Below are 14,105 nucleotides of genomic sequence, written 5' to 3' on the forward strand. Positions count from 1 at the left end.
ATCAATACACCGTCCTGGAGCAGAGATGGAAGATCTGGGCTTTATGGAGTCGTTACAGTCCCTCGTGTGTGCATTATGAATGACCCCCATAAGGCTGTTGATAGGCTAAAGGATAGCATAGCAGAGCACAGCCATAACAAAGAAAAAGATGAGGTACATATAGCCGCGGTAGTCAGTTCCTCTTTTATAACATCATTTCGATTACCTTATTGATCAGCCTGCAGCAGGGCAGACAAAACCATAATCCCAAAACAGATCAGGGATGGTTGATGGGAAGATTAGTATCTCCCAGAATAACACTACAGTGCATGGGAGAGTTTGTAAAGACTTTCCAGAGTCAAGAAAATTAAAATAGAGTGCAAGTTTTTCGTGAGTCAGACAAACTGGGGGTTGCAGAGTATGAAACCAACCTGTTGTACCTCTGGTGGAAAGGGAATCACAAAGCTTAATTATTTTTCCATGTCTGGAAAATTCTGCCTGCCTATGAGATATAGACAGAGTGCCTTAGAACTCTGGCAAGTTTGAGTGATTTATATCTAAGAGCTGCACGATGACATCACAGCACTATTAAAAAAAATTCTCCATTGCAAATGAGCAGCATTAAAGCATCTCTTTCTTCTCGCTTTCTCTTTTTATGTAATATGCAGTTTGTTCTCTTGCCCAAGAGTAGTCTGAAAGCGTGCTGAAAGTGGAATGCAAGGTATTTGGCTTCAGAAGAAAACACATAAAAACATCAATGTTTCGGAGAGATCAGTAATGGCGGTTCAAACGAAAAGGGTTTTGAGCTACAGGGCAGCTGAAATAACATTTTCAAAATCATCAGATACTTATGATAATTTCACAGTGTGCACTAAATTTGATGGTTGAGTAACTGCAAGGCAATAACAACAAATGTTGCTGCTACTGATTGATATAAGTGCCAAAGTGCCTAAATTTTCTCTCAAATGAAGAGGCTAGCTGATCATCATATGCAGACAATCAGAGCAAACAGTGTTGGGAGTCATATTAGCATGTTTAGCATAATCAAACACTGCAGCAACACTATGATAGCTTTTTTAAAATGGATCTGTTACTTAACTTGTCCTTTGTAGAGCTAAAATTATCAAGCCACAGAAAACCAATCGACATATTTTGTTCTTCTGTTCATCGTTTTAGTAACTTCTTAATGAGTCCAGATTTTGCTTTTTGTATTCCCTTTCCTTTGGCCTCATTTCCAAATATCTCTGTAGTGTGTATGAATTTGAGTCAAGTGGAAGTCCGTGCACACCTATCTAGTGATATCCAATGTATTTGGGAAATTCGTCCTGTAGCTTTCTGTTCACACAGTCATATAGCTTTGTTGCAGGGGATTTCATTTACTGCATTTAAAATGAAATTAACTGAATTAGGAATGTGTGGTACATTACCAGTAGATTAACAAAGCCTGACAGTGTGTAAGCATTTTGTTGTGTTCCTGTTCGGGAGATTAAGTGTGGTCGTTAACCGCATTGACAGCTACATCGCTGTGTTTGTACTGTACACACACGCAGACACGCAAACGCACACTATCATTCGCACCAGCATATTTTCTGAGCACATACTGGCCTTACAGCATTTAATCTTTGAGATCTCCTCATCTTTGTCTCTCTGTTTGCCTCCTGACATGTTTTTCTTGTGCAGTTTCCATCGCTGATGCTACTCTTATTCTCACCAGCTCGTCTATCTCTTCCTGGTTTTGTTTCCCGCTCTTTTCCTCTCTCTCTCCGTCCCCTCTCGTCAGTCCTCCTCAGCGCTTGGGTCACCTGTGTTGATTTACTGTCAAATCTTCCAGGATTATCAGTAATCCCACAGCAGTAAAATCTGTTTGCTGACAGCTGTGCTCCCTCTAACAGTGTTGCTGTTTCCTGCACACATACTGCCCTATATACCAGAAAAAGCCCGTCTTCCTGCTCAGAAAAAAAACATTAATTTTCCACATCAATGGATTCCAATTGACGATATTCTGCTCACCTTTTTATGTGTTATTTTGTTGTATTTGACTATAATGTGGAGCTGCTTTCTACTTTGACAGATTAGGGGGATGGTGTGAATTTATCGTGGGTAAATACGTATGATATTGGGTATATTCTCCCGGGGTCGCAGATGCTCTTGTGGGGTTTCACCCTCCATTTATGTACACTGGTCTTTTGAACATCACAAGGAATGGCTTGCTAATGATTTAGCCATCACTTTCTCACACTTCGCTCAGACAGTAGGGGTTCAATCGAAACGAAAATACAGTCATGCATTTGTGTACAATCTCCTTTTCATCACAGACAAATTGAAGTAGAAATAGAAAATGACTGAGACAGACAAACCTTAGAAGATATTAGTTTTATCGATCCGGCTGTCCCCGAATCTGCGATATGTAATAAAACCAGAGAATGATCCCATAATATTACAGTTTGCAATGGAGCTCAATTCATTTATATAGAAATAAATATTTCTTTCAGCCATTACTGCTCTGGCAAATTATGTCCTACAGTGACAGATTGTGAATAAAGCCAAAAAATAAAATGCATGATTCACAGGGATGGGTGTCTTTACACTTGCCTGCATATATGAGAAGCCTCTTTTTTGATGTGTTCCCCAGGTGGTGTACAAGAACAATGATATTCGCTTGGAGCTCTCACGTCTTGCTCGTATTGTGGACCCCAAGATGAAACTCCAGGGTGACGTGGTCTTCAAGTGCGAGAACGTTCCCACCCTCGACCCCATCAACTTTGAGACACCGGATTCCTACCTGGCCTTGCCGAAGTGGAACACCAAACGCGTGGGCTCCATCTCCTTCGATTTCCGCACCTCCGAACCCAACGGGTTGATATTGTTCACACACGGTAAACCTCAGGACCGGCGGGATGCGAAGGGCCAGAAGAACAACAAAGTGGACTTCTTTGCAGTGGAGCTGCTGGATGGAGGGCTGTACCTGCTGCTGGACATGGGCTCCGGCACCATCAAGGTCAAGGCCACACAGGCTAAAGTCAACGATGGCGCCTGGCACCATGTGGACATCCAGAGAGACGGTCGCTCAGGTAAGGATGGAGAAGAAAAGGAAGGTAGCTTCGATAAGATATCGCAGATTCTTGTTTTGAAGGTGCTGTAACTTCACACATTTAGTGTCACTGCCACGGTTTGTAGAGTTGTTAAACTCAGATCAGCTCTGTGCTTTTGGAAGCACTTGGGTCTCGTTAATGTCGCCGCTTCTCTTTTTTCACTTTCACACAGAAAATAAAAAATGTCTTCAATCAGGAAATTGAGCTCCTGGCTCAATCAAAGAAATGTTGCCTTTGGCTAAATGGTGCAGTGTATGAATTTATCGGCAGAGAACTGACAAAGCAACTGACAAACTGTTCCAACCAGACACAACAGAAATAAGACAATGTAACTGTATGTTATATCCTAAAATACAGAGTGAAGAATAACATGTTTATTGTGTTGCTGCAGGGACTTTGCTTGCACTTATTGGATAGAATCATGCAGGAAACTTGAAACTTGAACTAATGGTTCTGACAATTACGATTATTGATTGATTTCTTGGTTAACTGCTGGTCAAACATCTAGAATTTTTAAAAAATAATGACGTGTCCATCCTTACTGCCCTTCATGATAAGAAAATGTTAATTCTAACATAATTATCATATATTTACATTTAAAGAGCAATGTTTTCCATTTAAAAGCTTGAAACCAATGCTGCAGACTATCCCCTGACTTTTCCTCTAGCATGTTGTTATTAGGCTTGTCTGAGATGAACGGCATCTCGCCTGGAAAGTGTACGAGAGCAGGCAGCAGCAGCTGCAGGAGCAGCAGCAGCAGCAGCAGCAGGGGGCAAAGACAAAAAGCTGCAATAAAGTCCGACAGTTTCCAGCAGCTTTCAGTCTGTAGAGAGACACTCGCGTTCTACTAGATCTGATTCTGATTTAATAAAATGTTATCAGACTCATATATCAGTTTGTACACAAACTCCAATAGTTTTAATTGACAAAATTAAACTGAATGGCCTATTAAAATCCTATAAAGCTGATCTGTGATCTCCGTTCACGGCCCAGTCTCCATTTTCCTCGACTGTCATGTCAATCAGCATCGTATTAATTTGTATGTAATTCAGCTGAGCAGACCTGTTCCTATTAAACTGCAATTGATCTGTCAGATATTTAGACTGTCAGGGCTGAAAAAATCTGCACAGGTGGTATTTTAAGTCGCCACATCACACTTACCAGACAATTTAATGTTGTTAAATCAGTCCAATATTAATAAAGAATATACTATACCTGTGATATAGTGTATGCAGTTTATGATCTGTAATACGAAGGCATTTAGCCTCACTAACCATCAACCATACAGCAGCTGAAACATACTCAGTGGTTTATACTAATAGCTCACAGCACAGTGGTGCAAAGTAACTAAACACATTTAGTCAAGTTCTGTACTTAAGTGCAATTTTAGGGTACTTGTACTTTGAGTATTTCCATTTTCTGCTACTATAAACCTCAACTCCACCACAATTCAGAGGCAAATTATTGTACTTTTTTCAGTAACTTCAGGTCAGTTCACTTCTACTAGTTGCTTTACGTAGTCGGATTAAAAATACAAAATATAATCAACAAATACATTATAATGTAGTTGGAAAATCCTGCCATCACGCTTTAATGATTAAGAGGAAACTTTACTAATCCCTAGGGGGGAATTTACAAACTACTCAGCTGTACATATTGAATTCAGTTTCACTTTTATCAGCTGCAATGTTCAAGTGGCAAATACATGAATGCATCAGTAGCTGTAATCTAATTATATGATATACATTATGTCGGAACTTTTACTTTCCGTGCTTTTGCTTAATTAAAAATTTGAATGCATCACTTTTATTAAAGAGCATTTCTACAGTATAGTATTGTTATTTTTACTTAAGTACAAGACCTAAATACTTTTCCACCACTGTCAGAGAATAAGAAATAGTTCAGACTGTTGCAGCTCTCGTTGAAAGTGGCACCATAAGTGAATTAACACCGTTAGAAACTAAACAACTGTAGAAGCAGCAAAGACATGAATCATCACTTTAAATTTCTCACATCACAACTTTTAGAGTATATTCAGAGCAAAAAAGCGGGTGCAGAGAGTGGTGAGAATAGTCTTGAGCGGTCTTTGTTTTCAGGCAGCCATATTCAAAACGAATCATGTGACTGCATGAGTTCAACTAACACTGTTGAAAGAATTGTTCAGGCTTGTGATTCTTCATCATAAGATATGATCTATTGATTTGATCACCAACTTCTGACTCAAAGTACTGCTATCACAAAAGTCCAACCTGCAGAACTGGTAACAATATTTTAATAGCTGACTAACCAGCTAATGACCAACAAAAACAGACCCAAATGACCCAAACCATACTTTAAATAGTGACTAAAAATAGAGTTAACCCTATAAGACTCAAATATAGAACAAAAATGAGCAAAAAAAAATCATAAAATAAACAAAAATAATAAAATAGCAAAAAATAATATAAAACCAAAAAATATATAAATAATAATAATGATAATATATAAACCCAAAAATAGAAGAAATAAGCAAAAAAATACAATAAACAAAAAATTATATATGTATAAGCCCCAATTTAGAAAAAAATGAGCAAAATATTTTTAAATAAAACAAAAAATCTAAATAATAATAGTAATAATGATATATAAACCCAAATATAGAAGAAAATGGACAAATATTATATAGAAAATAATATTTTTTAAAAAACTAAAACAAAAATATAATTGCATTTCTGCAACAGTGGGTTTCACAGGTTCATGAAATGGATTTTCATTGACAGCTTATCTCTCCAAGGATTCTCCAGTATTGATGCTGCTACTACAACTGCACTGAAATAGCTTAGATTTATCAAAATGCTACAATACTACAACACCGTAAACTTGCACAACTGTAAGACTTAAAGTTACATCTATGCTGGTACTTATTTCAGCCAGGATGATATAAACGTCCTCAATATATTAATTTCGGCGATGATTTATTGCCAGGATGAAGTCGTAGCTCTTCCCAGATAGCCACTATACAGTCTGTCCCCCTTTGCTTCCAACCATCTGTATGTCCTCTGACCTCAAAACATGGCCAAACACACAGGAAGTATTAGAAGAAGATTGTATTAGAGAAAGGGGGTTAGAAAACTTGCGTTGCCTTGAGCTCCAAACCCAACACAATTTCTGCATTAAGGTGAGATCCTCCAGAGAACTGGCTTGTGTTAGTCGACGTTACAGCCTGTGTTATATATCAGGTTAGAGCAGCCAATTTAGCCGCGTGTCAGAGCTCGCTGCTTTGATTAATCACCAGCACAGCCCCCAGTGCGATAGCAGAGCGGAAAGTAGGATTTTCACAGGGAAAAAGAGGAATGAGACAGATATATGGATACCAGACTGAGGGATGGTTAAGAACAGCCATAATCACACTTGTGGCTTGAGTGAAATGTTAATGGGAGTTGTGAGTGAATTAAATTTCCTGTCCACATAGAACTCTAGCTAGAACCCTTCTCTCTGGCTGCAAGGTGAATATAACATCATGTGAGAACACCTTTATAGTGCAAGGTAAATTTCGACTTTATGGAAAGAGTGATCTTTTCATCTTTTCCATTTCCTCGACTTCAGTAAGGGCTGATGAAGAGATGGAGGTAAAAGTAATAATGCAAAAATGGAGACGAGCTGAAAGCTAATGCATCCATTTTTTTCTTTGCTGTAATTAACCGGTTATATTCAGAGAGAGAATCTGTAATTTTTAGGTCACAAAAAAGACATTTGCATATAGAATTGAAAAGATTTATTGATTAAAGTCAATCTAAATAATTTGAGGTGATTAATTAAAGTGAATTTCAATAAAAGGCTTGTTTTCCTGCTGTGTTCCCTGATGTAAACAAAACATTAACAGCAAACCAGAATGTAGTTATCTTGTTTGCTGAAGGACCTGCCGCTAATTTAGAGGCCATACCAGATTCCAATCTTGTGCATTTAATTTTTGGTATGCAATGATTACCTTCGAAAAATGTTTTTGCATTCCTTTGGGCTGTCAAGGGAAAATAAGTGATGCTATAATCAACCTTTAGCAAATAACGCACGTTAAATACGAGAAATAACATGTACAATACAACATTGCTGATAAGATGAGATCAGACATAATGATTTTGTCTCTGGGTAACTGTAAACTGTCACTATATCTTTTGTATTCAAATGGACCCACAATGACATTTCCGTTTCTCAGCTTTAATAAAACCTCCATTTTTAATATTTTATATATTTCTGCGGCTTTGTCCGCAATGCAGGAAATGCTTGATGACAGAAAATGATTAAATGATGAAGTAATATAACATCTTTCAATTTCTTATATGTCTGCAATGAATATTAATCACCACCCTCTAAGAACTCACTAATAAATAGAAAGTAGAATTATCACCTTTTTCACAGCGTCTGCAAAAACTGGAAATGCAGAAGCTTCGTAAAAGTAGAATTTACATCTGATCTGCTTGGTTGAGTGGAATTAGATTTCACAGGTGTACCCAGTGAAGTGACTGGTGACTGTATATACATTATGAAACTGTGCAGGTGTTGACTGTGTGGTTTCTGGTGTTGATAGTGACATACACAGTGCCCTTGTGCCAGCAGAGTGGTTGTTTTGTTGGATGTTTTTTTTTCCTGACTGATTTTTTTCTGCCCTCTATTCCCTGATTGTGTGACTCCCCCTGCAGAGAGTGTTAGAACGTCAGTGATCAGTGCAATTTTGGCTGCCAAACATAGGTTTTGTACCTCCACCTACTCAGACCACATTTTAGCGCCGTGCTATTTCTGTCAGCCGCTTTCACAGCTTGTGCCGCCGTGCTGCCTAACTCCACATTGTTAGAACTTTTTGGGTACAAAAAAATTACCAAACATGCATCATTTTCACCTTTGTCCTCACTTTGATGAATGGAAAAAAAGAGGGCTGTCAGTCTCTTTGAAAAGATCCAAGTACTGTAAATAGAGGGCAATAAATGTCACTTGCGCTCAGTGGAGTTTCTGTTATTTCAGGATTTTAGCAGCTGCAAAAGCTATTTTTTTGGCAGTGAGCAAAATGTGACAGATTGCTTAAATAGCAGAGTATGACACTGACAAGAAACAAGTTACATTATCTCAATCCACCGACGGTTTTTATTTCATTTTCATTGTAGACTTAGATGACTTTATTAATCCCCAGAGGGAAATTAAGTTAATACAGCAGCATGTATATTCAATTAAAGGCTAAACAATAAGACAACACTGAATACTAGAGTATAAAAAAAACGGAATACACAAGAGTGATACAGAAATGTGTGAACAAGAATGTGCTTGGATGTGCAAATGACATAAGTACATAAGTAGGTGCAGATGAGTTTACAGACATAATGAATTACATTTATAGTAATAATATTATTTTTGTAGTCGATTACATGGCATGTTGACATGTATGTTTTTGCAATAATTGCTTTTTCTCCACCTCCAGGCATCATTTCAGTAAACAGCCGTCGGACCCCTTTCACAGCCAGCGGGGAAAATGAGATCTTGGACTTGGAGGGGGACCTTTATCTGGGGGGTCTGCCCGACAACCGGGTCGGTTTGGTTCTCCCCACCGAGCTCTGGACCGCTATGCTCAACTACGGCTACGTGGGCTGCGTCAGGGATCTGTTCATCGATGGACGCAGCAAGGACATCCGGCAGATAGCTCAGTCGCAGAACATGACCGGCATCAAGTCCTCGTGTAGCAAGGTGACGGGGAAACAGTGCGACAGCAACCCTTGCAAGAACAACGGGGCTTGTAAGGAAGGATGGAACCGCTTCATCTGTGACTGTACAGGAACTGGCTTCTGGGATAGTACCTGTGAAAGAGGTAAGACTGCTTTTTTTGTCATTTTCCATGCCCTTTGTGGTAGAATCTGCCAGAAAGTTTATTGATTTGTTAGTAGAAGACCTTTAATGAAGGTCAAGAAACTTACCAGCGAGCTTATGAAATAGTGTTGTGCTACATATACAGGGTGGGACAGAAGTTTCCATACATAGGAAAAATACACATTTTATGTTGGACAACCGTTTTTATTTATATAATGTGCTCTATATGATTACCATTGTTTCAAAAACACATATTAATACGTGTTTTCCACTGTTGATGAACTTGCATTAGCACAGTTGAAGTTCTGCTTGTAATGGCGTTGCTGATACGTTCCTGGAGATGATTTATGTCTTGTATCTTCACCTGATACACCATGGCCTTCAACTGCCCCCAAAGATAGTGTCAAACACATCTTCTAGAGTATCTGAAACCTACAAAAATACACATTCTACATTTTCCTATGTATGGAAACTTATGGCCCACCGTGTAGATAACATGTCCGTACATGCTACAAGATGCAAAATGTTGTAAAGGAACTTAAAGCATCACGTCTACCCTTCAAAAGTGACAGAGATTTAGCTGTTGTCTGCTAATAATAGCTTTTCTAAGAAAGTGGACGCTACTGTGTTTCAGCAGACAGCCAGAAGTGTGACTTGGGACACTTGCCTCACATTATTTATGGAAGCTTTGCTGAAAGATTTAATAGGATTTCACTTTTCTGCCAAGTGGCTTTCGAAGCTTTTTTTCTTTGCTAGGGAAGATTCTAGAGAGAATTGAACTTCTCCCAGCTGGTGAAATGGGCTCTCCTTGTCTGAGTTTTAAGAGCTCGGGCGCATACATTTTTTATGAGACGGCAGAGATAGGGACACTCCAAGCGGTGGGAGAGTATGTTATCGGACTATTGTTCAGATTGTTCTCCACTTCTTCCACTATTTTACAGAGATTTTGGGGGGGTTCGGTGGAGGGCTGTAAGTGCTTTCCTAAGAACCTGAGGTCTGTAAAGGATTGTACTTGTAGGAGGAATAATGAGCATCTGGAGGGTGGGTTGTTACATCCTGCAGTAAGTGTCAGACTATAGGAGGTGGGATGATAATGTGCAGTTAACAAAGCCAAAAGAGAATTTTAACATTCACCTTACACCGAAGAAGGACTGATTTACACACCATTTTGTGGAGAAAACATTCAGGTGGAGACTGAAACTTGTTACCTCCTGTGTTGTTGAGACTGTAGCTTAAAATCTGAGAAGGAACATGGACTGTGTATAAAAGATGGATGTGACAACCATACTGAAACCTAGAGTATTGCATTTGGCCATCGACATCTTGCTCTTGATGCGACTTCTCAATCAGTAGGTAGTCAGGCCTGCACATTTAGCTGTCTTTTTTCTATTTTTCTCTAAATGACACTGTAATTTATGAAATAAATATAGTGGTGTTTTGAAGGAGACTTAAAACTAGCAATTGAGATAATAAACTATTGAGTGAGATCTTAAACATATACTTATACAACATATCTTAACTTTTACGGACACAGGGACCATTTTACAGGCTTTTATCTCATCCTTACTGCATTACTGCAACAGACATTTTAGTTGCCAGGACCAATAAATCTATTGATCAGCTCTAGACTGTACAGAAGCAAAAGACACGATCACATCACTCCAGTTTGAGCCTCTGTAGAAGCAGCTCCCAGTATGTTTTGGGACAGATTTCACTGATGTTGTTTTAGATCCCTGATGTCCTCTCTCCCAGATGTATCTCTGACTTCTTAGTGCCATTCAGACCAGTGCATTCTTTGAGATCCTCAGAGCAGAGGTCTGTTTCTGTTCCAGAAAAATAAAGGGGGCAGAGTGTTTGCAGTAGAAGCCCTGAGGCTCTGGAACAATCTGCCCGAGGAAATCAGGTCGGCTGAGTCAGTGACCTCTTTTAGGTCCCTTCTTAAAACATATTTTTATCTGAGAGCCTTTGCTTGAGTTCCTTTGAACTGTCATTGGTGCTTACTTATACACCAAATTGCATTTTTATGTTTTTTTCCTTTTAAAATCTGATGACTTTATGACTCTTTTACTTTGCTGTCTGAACTCATTAGAAAAATGTTAACTGAGGTAACAAATCAAAACAGACATAGGGTCATTTTCTCTTTGACTTCTATACAGTCAGACTTCTTTATGCAACCTCCCTGCTGGCCTTGAGCAAAAAATACAGGTTTAAAACACTTCTGCATTGGCTTTGCTTTACAAACCCTGAGGCTATGTCTGTCTTTTACATGCACTCCATGAGAAGGAATCATGAAGTAGCTCTTCTACGAAGATCATGGAAAGACACATTTTCAAAATGGATGGTCATATATGGTGTTTACAAAAGCTGATTTTAAGTTGTTGCTGTGAAAGATTTAAACTTGCAGTGGGAGCAGATTTTGGGAGTCGGCTGTCTGATCAAGTTAACCTCATCTCGGTCTGTCTGTTGTGCCTATTTTAGTATACGCTCTAATGATGTTGTATCTGTGCCAAAGGTGAAAAAAAATCAGCTGTACAGGCGGCAGTGTAGGGGCGAAGAAACACTCAAACAGAGCAAATGTGCCTCATTGACCTTCCACCCACAAGAAGAAAACATTAAGCTGCATGTTCCTGAAGTTCCATACCCCCACATCGTTCCTCTGCCGTCCAGTTCCGCTTCTTCCCACACATCTGTCTCCGAACGGTCACGTCTCGGCGATCAGCAAGCGCTGCTGCTGCTGGGTGATAACCCATGGGACTGGCAGGCCTGCCCTCCGGGTCCTGGAGCTGTAGAACAAAGCTTCAGTCTGTTCAGCACTTGATTTTTTCACTTTGCACAGTGAGGCTTGAGGTGTGATGAAATGTGCTGATGTTGCTAATGCTGTCATGACTGAATACATGCCTCTGGATATGAGCTTCTTTGTTCAAATGCTGCAATAATACAATCTCTGCTGGTTGGTTTAGGTGCTCGGAGTTGTATGGTTGGTTGTGGTGGAAACTGTTTCAACTTTCCGACACACAGTTAAGCTGAAAATCAGTATATTGATAATCAGAAGATGTTAAATGGAAGCTCTCATTTTACACATAAAGGACAGTGTACTAGCTCATACACTGGAACACAAGAGTTGATTAAAACAAAATATGTAGTTCCCTGTAATGTTGTGTTGCGTTGTGGGAAGTGTAGGATCTACAATCTTGGCTTCTGCTGTGTCGACTTTGACATTTTAAATTTTTTTATAATCCAACTGGAAATTTAGTAGCTGGTACCAATACCATTGAAATTCCATTTTTCGAGATGCCAAATTTGGTACCAAAAACAGCAACTTGTGATGGGGGAGGTGGCCGTGTCGAAGTTGTCGGCAACAACCAAGATAACATGCGCTCAACAGCTCTAAAGTTCAACATATAAGCTGCAGAAACTTCATGGTAATGTGACCAGAGAGCCCTCTGCCTCTTTGCTTGCCTTCTGCACAGTTAGCCCTGTCTGAAAGCTGTCGTTTGTACTGATGGGATCTGGACTATTTTCTCGTCCTTATGTTTCTGTGAAACACATGACAGTACACTCTAAGAAGTCCCCTTGATTCCTCACTAGAGCTCATCCATTTTATCGTCCAGCGATCTTGTGTTCCCCATAGTGATGGAAGAGAGATTCAGCTTATATCGTATGCATCTCCGTCTTTGTTGGACTGCTGGACCTTGCCATTATCCCTCATCGCTTCATTCACCTCCATATTCTCTACGCCTTTACCATCAGCTTCCATGGGGATGCCTGTCACTGTCGCTCTGAATTTCATGCCAACTGGCTTCAGCATGATATAGCTGCTCTCTGGTGCAAACTATAAAAGCATTGGCTTGCCAAGAAAAAAACAGCGCAGTTGAATGGCAGAGGTAATAACATGGCAAGGAAGCAGAGGCACTCCCAAACAGGATTACATGGGTTAAAAAATCCAGTCAGTCAGACATTAATAAGAAGTTGAAGAAATTCGACAAAGTGGAGTATGCACAGTTGGCGCATTTGCCAAGAAAACATAATTTAATCTCCACTATTTCCAGTACATCTGGCGTCTATGGTACCTTTAGCAGCTACAGTACAATAGAAAGAAGAAGTGCCATCATGTTTTAAGAATTTTGGCTCGGTACTGAAGCATCAGTTCTTGTGACATCCCTACTTCATCATGTCTAGAATATGCCTTTAAATGGTCAATAAGCAGCTGTTTCCTTCAGATTTAAGTTGAATTTCAATTTTACCATTTTTTTTTCCTGAAATTTTTACACCAGGAATCTTATTGAGAACACTTTGCCCATCTGTCATCTATTCTCTTGCCTTTTTAGATGCTTACCAACATAGAGGGCTTAGTGCTGCCTAGATGTTCTTCGTCCATCTCTTCTTGTGGGATTAGTAATCCCCTCAGTATGTCCTGGTCTGCTCTGTGATCTGGCATGAATAGCCTCAACCACCTCCACTAGAGCTCCTGTTAGTTCAGAGGCACCACAGCTCGATACCGAAGCCCTCTCGGTTTGCTGTTCACTTCCTCTCATAGAGCGAGGCCACCCCGCCGAGGAATCTCATCTAGGGCTGCTTGTGTCAGCGATTTCATTTCTTTCGGTCACTACCCAGAGCCTGCGACCACAAGTAAAGGGGTCGGAAAGAAGACCGGGCAGTAAATTGAGAGCTTTGATTTGTTGCCACCAGAATGAAGACAGCTCAGTACCATTCTCTTAAGGCGAAAGATTTTATTTCAGCGAGTCCCCTTACTATCCTCACATCACTTGGGGATTCAAATTCATCTGAACTAAACACTTTTTTCTAATTATCCGCCTTCATCCTGATTGTTTTACTCAGCTGAGAATGACACAAGGTCTGGATGTTGGCAAACTGAATTTACAAATTAGTCCAATCTCATTAGCATCTGTATTCTCTAATGATTATTAGCATAATAGAATATATCTGAAGCTAATTCTTATGTGGCTAGAAAACAGTAGCCCTTGAGATTAAGAGATCCCTTTGATTTGAAATGTTGTGCTTCAACGGCATGTGTTATTTTTCTTTTTTCTTCAAAATGAATTGGAACGAATGGGATTGTATTCGTCATGCTGGTAGAAGAGTTTATTTTACTTCTCCTCCATGCTTTTAAGCAGACCCTGGAGCTCCCTGGTGACAATATCAAACAACCACTGAGATGTATTCACACATGGCGCCTGCTATTGA

General features: G+C 39.6%; 1 protein-coding gene across 12 annotated transcripts in view; it reads left to right on the top strand.

Annotated features, from left to right (window-relative positions):
- LOC111582007 (neurexin-3b) overlaps nt 1-14,105 on the top strand; it is a 344,457-nt gene that overhangs the window by 99,047 nt on the left and 231,305 nt on the right. For all 12 annotated transcript variants that reach the window (XR_008603364.1, XR_008603363.1, XM_055015655.1 and 9 more), the window contains 2 exons: nt 2,612-3,050; nt 8,518-8,901. Coding sequence is in view for 10 of the 12 variants with exons in the window: in XM_055015655.1 (XP_054871630.1) it covers nt 2,612-3,050; nt 8,518-8,901 (823 nt within the window). In the remaining 2 variants the exon portion in view is untranslated. The remainder of the gene's footprint in view (nt 1-2,611; nt 3,051-8,517; nt 8,902-14,105) is intronic.

Source organism: Amphiprion ocellaris, chromosome 12 (genome assembly GCF_022539595.1).
Source record: "Amphiprion ocellaris isolate individual 3 ecotype Okinawa chromosome 12, ASM2253959v1, whole genome shotgun sequence".
NCBI lineage: Eukaryota > Metazoa > Chordata > Actinopteri > Pomacentridae > Amphiprion > Amphiprion ocellaris.